Raw genomic sequence first — 10,311 nt, forward strand, 5'->3', positions numbered from 1 at the left:
CATCAAATAGGATTTTTTGTCAAAGTATGCTGGGAATATTTGTCAGCTGATTTCAGTCGGAGCTATTTTTTGGCTAACGTTGGTTGAGCCTGTTTTTCAGTCGATGTTGGCTAGGTTTTTTTACCAACATCGGATAGGGTTTGTTTGATCGACACCGGCTAAAGTCTTTTCGAACGACAATGACCAAGGTTACTTTTAGCCAACGTCAGCCTAAAAAATCCTAGCAGACATTGACAAAAAAATCTATCCAATATCGGCTAAAAAATAGTTTGGTCGATACCAACCAATAGAACCTACCCGATCTCGGCCGAAAACAATCATTGGTCAGCATTGGCCAAAAAATCCATAGTCGAAGTTGGCTAAAAAATAGTCGTGAGCAATGTCAGACAAAAAACCCTACCCAACATCGACTAAAAAATAGCCTTGGCTAATGTTGGCTAAAAAATAGCTTTGACCGATGTCGATCGAAAAAACTTTAGTTTGTGTCTACTTTAAGAACCTAGTCGATGTCGACTAAAAATATTCATGTCCGATGTCGGTCAAAAATACCTAGCTGGTGTTAGCAGAAAAAACCTTAGCCAACATCAACCAAAAAACCTAACTAATGTGGTTAAGAAATAGCTCTGGCTGATGTCAGTTAGAAAACCCTAGTCAATGTCAGCAAAAAAATCCTAATCGGCGTCGATTAAGAAAATCTAGTTGACATCCGCCAAAATACCCTAGCTAACATTGGCTGAAAAATAACCCTAGTCAATATTGGCTAAAAAATAGCTTTGGCTGATGTTGACTGGAAAAACCTAACTGATGTCAGCTGAAAAACCCTAGGTGTCTGCTCAAAAGTTAGACATGACAGATGTGAGTAGAAAAAATCTAGCCAACGTCAGCAAAAAAAATCATTGGTCAACATCAACTGAAAAAATCTGGATGACAACGACCAAAAAAATCATTGGCCGACGTTAGCAAAAAATTCTCATGACTGATGTCAGTGAGAAAATAACTCTAACCAACATCATCTAAAAAAAATCTTAGTCGATATCAGCAAAAAATAGCTTTGGTTGACATCATACAAAAAAATTCTGACCGAAAACACCTCGGTCAACGTTAGTGAAAAATAACTTATGTCGATGTCTGCTGTAAAAACTTTGGTCACCCGTAGTTGCGAGTGTTGAGCGAGAAAGAGTCGCGAGCAAGAACGTGAGTTAGAGTGAGCATCTCCAAAAAAAGAATTTTAAATTCTATAGTTTTTGAGAGAATTTGAAATCGTATTATTTTAGTTAATCAAAATGATTCATAAAAATACCAAAAATTAAATCTTCTTTCAAATATTCTCTCCAAACAAGCTATTTTATCATGAATCCTTTTAAATTCCTTGAAAAAATGAATTTCCCTGTTGAATTGCTTCATCCAAACACTATAAAAGAATTACACATGGTTAGTGTTGTTCACAAACTAGGTTGGGTTGAGTTTGACCAAACCCATGATCCAACAATGCAATCAAATTTGAAGAGTTAGGTTGGGCAGGATTTAAAAAAAAATCAAGATGCCCAACATGAATGTTAAGTATGCATTATGCTATTGATTATAATAATTACATGTTTTGATATTACAAAATAATGAAGTAAAATAATCTTGTATAATCCTTCAACCTTGACCTCCAACAACTTTGTTCGTGTTTAGGCAATGGAGATATGTTAAAGCTTAAAAATTTTAGAAATGTGTAGAAAAAAGAGACAATTTTGGGTTAATTTTTTTAAAAAAAGAAAACACATGTCAATCGTTTGACTCTTTTTTAACATAGTTAATACTAACAGACAGAGAGGGTTGTAACTATAATGGAAAAGTCAGTTATGTTTCTAGCATGATAAACAATGCGACAAAATTCACGTAGGGCTAGTAAGCACGGGGGAGAAAAATTCGGAAACAAGGAATGAAACTATGAATTAAAAAGACTCATTATTGACTAATGCGTTTATAAATGGGCATGATCTCATATTGTTCACTGATAGGCATGTTGACTCGGACTATCATGTCTAGGAATCTAATGCTAATAACTTAGAATGTTAAGATAAAAATATTCTTGAAGTAGTTAATTTGTCCAGCTCTTTGGAGGATGTAATGCCCTGCTAATCCACTCTTTATTGCTCTGAATGCTTACATTTGGCTTGTATTTCTCCTCCCTTTATTTTATTGGTTTGTAATGATTTGTGTTTTGATAGCAAAATATTGTGAAATTTGCAAGGTACAAAAAATAAAGTGTGCAAGAGATGTTTAAGTCTGTAACTGATTTCAACCAACCAACATTTATTTAATTAGTTTCATTGAAGTCTCATATTATATTATTTTCTCGAAACAACTAGGATTAAAAAAGAGAAAAAAAAAAAAGAATTTGCATTGAAGTCATCTCATCATAATTCATGATGTATAATAAGTTTGTTCACTTTTATAATAAATATTTTAAAAATTACATTAATAGTAATTTATAATTAAATAATAATATAAAATTATTTAATAATGTCAATGCATGACTATTAAACTCTAAAAAAATATATAAGCATAAGAAAAAATACATGTGTTAAAAATTAACCATGCGCTCGAGATAGGCATAAATAGAAGATTTATAATAGGCATAAACATACTACTCTCTTTCTTATAAACTTGTAGCTAACTTATAAACGTTTTTCCACACACACTCGAAGATTTTAAAAATAATATTATTGTTTTTCCACATTTAAATGCCTTTATCCCACAAATAACCATGTGTCGGCTGCTTGATTACGTTAGCTGCCCTGTAAATATGCCCAATTTCAACTACACAGTAACGGTAAAAATGGTGGAAACCTAGAAAAACAAAGGAAAGAAGTTTCTTTCTAATACAGTTAAGTTATACCATTCCCGTAATACATGTACCATATCAAAACCAAAACCAAAAACCTCTCCCGTAATCCATGTTACCTTTACGAGCGTTAACAAAAAATCACAATTTAATTTTGGTTTTCTACTTTTTTTTCTTTGCTAAAGGCTTTTGCGCATAAATCTAGCAAGATTTCGAGTCTGTAACACACGACCTACTTCACGCGCTGTGCGCGTCGTTCCGTTCCCCGTCCCAAATCGTGCGGTCATAAACGCGAGATGAAACATCAGGTAGCAGCACGCGACACGTGGCGCGTGGGAAAGGGAAAGGTGAAGTGCCTCGCGGCGTGTTTGGTTTGGTTATTTAACGAGACGGAGAGGGACAGGACGCGATTTTGGATGCGAATGGGAAGCACCGAAACCAAAGGTGATGAGAGGGACAGCGTTACAAGTTTTTCAAAGGACGCGTCAAGAGGAAGACAGTGACGCGTGTACAATACATACACACACACACGTTCCCACTTCTAAAGTCAGGTTCACTCCCCATTCACCAAACTGTCTCAAAGAATGAAAAAACCATTCAAAAAAAAAAATGAAAAAGTGATATTATAAGAGAGAGTGAAACGGCCATGTATGATGTATGTACTCATCAACTTTCAACACTGATACTTGTTAAGGAGTTTAGACTTGGTCATTGCTATCCAAAAATCCAAAATATAACTACCAATACTAATATTTCCTATTTTGCCTTTCACTTTCACCACTTGTGCAAAAGCGCGTGCCAACACTTTATTTTTATCTTTCTTTATTACAGTACATTAGAAAGTTGCTTATTCATTAAAATGAGAATATATATTAGCACATTTAAAGGATATGAAAGATTTCTCAAAAAGATAGGTTAAAAATGCAAGCGTGCTATTATTGGGAATTATTGGGATAAGGATGCCAACCGAATTCGTTCATTTAATCAGTAGCATTATGGGAGTGGAAAAAAAATGCAAATTTTCTCTTTAAGTTGTGAGATTGATTGAAAGTATTTGATTTAATTGTCAAAACAAACCTAATGAATTTAATATTATACTTTTTTAATCACCCTTCCAGTTTAAAAAATTGTTGTTAAATATTTGTGCTATAATTTAAAATTTATAAATATATATTACTTATATTAATTTTATTTTATAAAACAAAATATTTATTTTAGATTTTTTTAAAATTTTTGTTTTAATGAGTCAACTAGAATTTTTTATATGAAAGACGTTGGTCTTGTAGATGTGATTTTGGGTATTAAGCTTATAAAGAAAAAATAATGGCATGATTTTAACCCAATCACACTATGTTGAAAAGTTATTGAAGAAGTTTAATTATTTTGATGTAAACCTGTTTCTACTCCTTATGACTCATCCATCTAAGCTAAAGAAAAATTTGAGTAAAGGAATTTCTGCACATAAATATTCTCAAATTATCGATTCTTTGTTGCATTTGACAAACTTCTCTAGACCTGACATTGCATATGCAGTTGGTAGATTAGGAAGATATACTAATAATCCTGATGATTGCATTAGAAAGAGTTTTAGATACTTAAGAGGAACCATCAATTATGACATTCATTATACATGTTTTCCAGTCGTAATTGAGGGGTTTAGTGATGCAAATTGGATTTCTGATTCTGATGAAACAAAATCAACAAGTGGTTATGTTTTTACTTTAGCTGGTGGTACAGTATCATGGAAATCTGTTAAACAAACTATTATTTCACGTTCTACTATGGAAGCAAAAATTATTATTTTAGATACTGCTACTAGTGAGGCTGAGTTTCTTAAAACTTTGTTATGTGATTTGCCATTGTTGAATAAGCCTATACCTCTAACTCCAATGCATTGTGATAGTCAAATTGCTATATCTAAAGTTACTAGCAAAAAATTTAATGAAAAAAGAAGACACTTAAGAGTAAGACATAAGTCTATTAGAAATTTGATTTCTCATGGTGTCCTTTCTCTTGACTTTGTCAGGTTAGAAAATAATATTGCGGATCCACTTACAAAAGGGTTGACGTGTCAACAACTACTTGAGTCGTCAAGGGGAAGGAGACTAAAGCCCATTATTTAGTTACAACAATGGTGATCCCATGAATGAAGTTCAACGGGTAACAACGAAATTGTTTGTTGACTAAAGTACACCAAAATGAAATTTGGCGGAGCTATTCCGTTTCTCATTCCTATGACGATGTGTATTATAAATTGTGGCAATATTAAGGTTGAGGTATTTATATATGTGTATTTTTGGTATAAAAAAAATACCTCTTAATGAATCCGATGACAATTGTTGTAGGGGTAGGGGTCACAACCCACTCTTTCAGGATTCACCTAGTGAATGTGGTGGTGAGGCCGCTACTGTGAGACATAGGCTAATCTCTAAGTGACACTCACGAAACAAGATACAAGCGCAAGACTGTGTAACGCGCTACCACTGATTAGAACCTAATTGAACGTCAATATTGTAGGGGTTGTTTACTAAAGTCCGGTTAAAGAATATGTAGTTCAAGACCAATTAAGTCACTACATTTTTTTCGGGTGGAAGTTCATAAATATTGGGTATAAGGCTCAAACCCGGAAGATTCCTTGTACCGAAATACAATACCACATGCTCTTTCTCTTATGTTTTTTTATACAAATTATCTTTTAGAAAATATATTTTAAAATTTTAAATTATGTGGGGGAATGTTGGTAAATATTTGTGCTATAATTTAAAATTTATAAATATATATTACTTATATTAATTCTATTTTATAAAATAAAATATTTATTTTAGATTTTCTTAAGATTTTTGTTTTAATGAGTCATCTAGTTTGTTACGTTTGTTTTTAATATTGTAGGTTGGTTTTCAACGATCATATTTTATTGTTGCATAAATGCCTATATATATCTCTGTCATCTTTTCTAGAGACACACAGATTTACAGTCTCATCCCTTTCTCCCAAAATTTTTCAACAGTCATATTTTGTTGTTGCATAAATGCCTATATATATCTCTCTGTGTCTTCTTTTCTAAAGACACACAGGCTACAGTCTCATTCCAATCGGAATCAACGGGTTGTCGTATCTCGATAGAGGAGCGCAATCAGAACTTCTTACCCATACAGTGGGGCCTTTTCTGTAAGGATAGCATTTGCACGCTTCAACCCAAGCTAAATAGTTCTTTCCCTGATTTATTTTTTCCTTCTGCTTATTATGTATGTTATAATGCATTATTCATGTGTTGTCAATTAAATTTATTTTATTACTATTATTTTGTTATTTAATTAGATGGTTTGCATTTTACTTCTTATTTATTTCTCATTTTTTATTTTATTTTCTAACACCTTCCAGTTGAAAAAATTTCTTTGAAATAAAAAAAATGATGAAAGTAAAGCGCGTGTGGGGAATAGAGGAAGGTGGAGAGTGAATGAAGAAGAAAATGAGGCTGAAAAACGGCCCATTAGGTTAAAAAGCCGGCACGCATGAAACCCCACCACCTTCGCCGCTTGTCTCGAAATTCCCGCGTGCCACGTAACCTCCAAAACATAACACATTATCCTCTCTCTTTCCTTTGGGCGGCGTCTCTCACTCACACCTCACACACACCCTTTTCTTTGACGGCACCTTCCTTATTCTCTCTTGCATATACAATTCCCTTCATTTCTATTTTCTTTTATATTCATTAATTTTATCAATAATTAATTTCAATCAAAATTTTTATTCATCATCATTTTTAATGATTCTTTTTCTAATTGTAAATTTTATATATAAAATTAAAATCTGAAACTTCATATTTTTTTAATTAATTAAAAAATAAAAACAACCCAACCCCCTGGCACCGCATGTTTATTAATATATATACACCCCACCTCCCTCACACCACGTAACTGCGTGCACTATCTCATTTCTTTCTATTCATTTCTTCATTCCACCATCACCATGGTCAAGGAGAAGAAGAACGTGGTGGTCAAGAACAAGAAGCCAAACAACAATGCCGACGAGCTTCACTTCCGCGGCGTCCGGAAGCGACCATGGGGCCGCTACGCCGCCGAGATCCGTGACCCCGGCAAGAAGACCCGCGTCTGGCTCGGCACCTTCGACACCGCCGAGGACGCCGCCCGCGCCTATGACGCCGCCGCCCGCAACTTCCGCGGCCCCAAAGCCAAAACCAACTTCCCCGTGCCCCCCGACGACAACAACAACAACAACGTTAACGTGAACAAAAACAAGAGTGTTAACGTTAAATCTCACAGTCCCAGCCAGAGCAGCACCGTGGAGTCCGCCACCCCGGAGCGTGAAGCCACGCGCCGCTCCACCTCCGCCGCAATCGACCGTTTCCCGTTCCTACCCATCCAGCAGCAAATCCTCATGACCCACCCCGTCGCAGCACCCATGCGCCCGGTTTTCTTTCTCGACCGGGCCCACTTCATGACCCAGTCTTTCCCGCTCCGGTTCGAACCCGGTCCGGTCCAGAGCGACTCCGACTCCTCCTCCGTCGTCGTCGATTGTCAGCCCAAAAGAGAGCTCAATCTCGATCTTAACTTGGCTCCGCCTAATGAATATTAACCCTTTTTTTTATCTCTTTATTTTTTCATAAAAAAAGATAGCAGAAAGAAAGGACTAAGGAGATTTTTTTTCTCTCTTTTTTTTTTTGGAAGATTAATCTTCCATTAAGAAGTTAATTAGTACATCCTTTGATGTAAATAGGTTGATTTTCTCTTCTTTTTTGTTTTTTAGGTCCTTGATAGTATTATCAGAGGACATGATCTGAAATTGTCTAGATCTGATATAATTTTTCATGTAACATCTGAATATCTGATGTAATTCTGGCTAATATCAATTAATCTTCTTTTATTACAATAATTTCTGCTATTGACTTTTCTGCGTCGTTGTTTTAGCATATGTTTTCTTTTTTTTGCCTTGTAATATGATAATTATTACTCTTATACTTTGAATGAGATTGTGAAAGACAAAAAAATACAGTATTGTAGTCTTGTAGATATATCAGTTTTGTTTTTTTCATATGTAAAATCCAAAACGTCAAACTTGGAGTCTACCGTAGTGTTTTTTAAGAGTGTTTGTGGGTGTTTTTTTTTACAATTGTTCCTTGATCGGTTTGGATCGCGATTCGGATACATTTAAATTTGATTTTTTTTCTTTATAACTATTATTTTATACCATGATCAATTTAAGTATTTAATCTAATTAATACAATATTAATGTTTTAAAATAGTTAAATTGATTAATTTAATATTAAATTAATACAAATTAAAATAAAATATTCTTTAACAAGATCTATCATAGTTGATTTACAATTATTTTTTACAAATTAAATTTTTGTAATATTATAAACATGATAAAATGATAAAATAAATAAATACAAGAAGATAAAATAAATAATAACTTATCTTAACGAGTTTCAGTATTTAAAGTCAAGCCAAATAACTTTTTTTTTGGATAAAATTGAAAAACTTTTATTCTTTTCTTTTGATAGTTTCAAATTAATAAAAAAAAAATTATATTCTTTTCTTTTGATAGTTTCAAATTAATAAAAAAAAATTATATTCAAAATTTGGATGCGAAAAAAAGAAGAATTTGAAATTTCTAATTACAAGGAGGAAAAGGGCAAAAAATGTTAAAAAAAGAGGAGGAATAGAAAAGAAGGAAAAAACCTATAAAAATAGCATAAGCTTGGGATAACATTATATTTGTTGAAGTAATAAGAGGTATTTTATTAATAATATGATTCGATTTTGATTGAATTTATAAATTCAAACTCGCAACCTAACCCGCACATGAATGATTTAATCGATTCGGTCTAATTTTAACCTAAATATATAAATAATTTAACTTAAATTATTTGAATCGATTTGGGTCAATTTATGTTCACAAGTGACCCATACCCATAAACACCCTTAGTGTTTTTAGTTAAATTATAAAATTGAGATAAAAGTAGGAACGTTTTATTAATTGTTGTTGGGTATAAAAAAAAATATAAATGAAATTGAATGCTCATAGCTATAAATGCAACAGTGGCATGCAATAGTGTGAATACGGTTAATCAAGGATTGAAAAACTTTTGATGATTACTAATTAAAAAGGACTGTTCTTTATTGTATGGGTGTAAGTTTAAATTGTATTTTAATTTATTTTAAACTCTGTTTGATAGACATATTTTAAGGAAGTCTTTTATCGTTGTAAGCTTATGTAATCGTTAGTTTTGTCAATTAAGATTGGAGTTTTATATCTTTCTCATCACTTTTATATATAGTATGTGTAAAAGAGTCAAGAGCTAGCTAGTATCAAATTATGGTCATTTCCGTAATTGTAATAAACAGTCATCATAATTAAAGTAATTAAATACTAGTATAAGAAGCAGCATAGCGTATCTTTAAAAAAAGAAGCAGCGTAGCTTTAATACGGTTTGCAACTCCAGGTTTGACTCATTTTAGCTTTCAACGAGACTTAATTATACATGTATAAACATAATTAATCATAATTGTTAAAATAGTTAAACATGGATTGATTGCTTAAATGTAACGTTTAATTTACTAAAGAAATGATTGATTTGACTATAATTTCTCTTACAAAGATTTTTTTGTGTATTTTTTTAATAACAAAAGCTACTCTATCAATTTAAATAAAATGACCTCTTCTTATAGAAAACCCTTTAAAGAAAAAAGTTTGATACATGCAAACTATTACTATAATTGAAAGTCCAAGTATGCTGCTACTAATCATCTCAAGCAAGCATACGAGGCATTCATTTTCTAATAATTGGAAAGATACCAACCGACCATTAAGCATAAATCACTTTGTTCAATTAGTGGGATATAATAATAGTAGATTGGTTTAATTACTCATTTAATTTTTATAATTTTTAAATTTATTTCTTTTAATTCTTATAATTAATAATTGAATTTTTTAATACATAAAATTTACATTTTAATTTCGAAAAGACTCTGTGATTAAATTTTTTTAATTTCATTAGTTAAAATTTTTTAACAGAAGAGATCTTTTAAGACTTAAAATGTAAACTTTAAGGATTAAAAAAATTACTAATTAAATTTTAGAGATTAAAAAATCCATTTATTAATTATAAAGATTAAAAGAAATAAATTTAAAAATTATAAGAATTAAATAGATAATTAAATCTAATATATTTAAAACATTTTTCCTTTGAGAAATAATAGTAGGTTTCTAGAGTCATCCTAATGATACCCCATAAGCCTACCGTCTCATGTTGAAAACAGCCAATTTCTCTTTAGTCCTTAATGAGGCATTTATTTCCTGTGGACATGCAACATCAATAATTTGGATTGAAGCATACCGCATGATTGAATAAAATTGAATTTGAATAAAAATAAGCATAAAGTTAAAAAGCGACTTTAAAATAGAAATATTATTTAAACACTTATGATTAAAATACTTTTAGATAAGAAACCATT

General features: G+C 32.0%; 1 protein-coding gene across 1 annotated transcript; it reads left to right on the forward strand.

The window, feature by feature from the left end:
• Window positions 1–6,440: 6,440 nt before the first annotated feature.
• LOC100801924 (ethylene-responsive transcription factor 9) lies at window positions 6,441–7,726 on the forward strand. Its single transcript, XM_003527375.5, has one exon. It carries the CDS (start codon window positions 6,803–6,805, stop codon window positions 7,427–7,429), a length of 627 nt encoding a protein of 208 aa, XP_003527423.1. The 5' UTR covers window positions 6,441–6,802; the 3' UTR covers window positions 7,430–7,726.
• The last annotated feature ends 2,585 nt before the right edge of the window (window positions 7,727–10,311 follow it).

The sequence above is a fragment of the Glycine max genome, chromosome 6 (assembly GCF_000004515.6).
Source record: "Glycine max cultivar Williams 82 chromosome 6, Glycine_max_v4.0, whole genome shotgun sequence".
Classification (NCBI taxonomy): domain Eukaryota; kingdom Viridiplantae; phylum Streptophyta; class Magnoliopsida; order Fabales; family Fabaceae; genus Glycine; species Glycine max.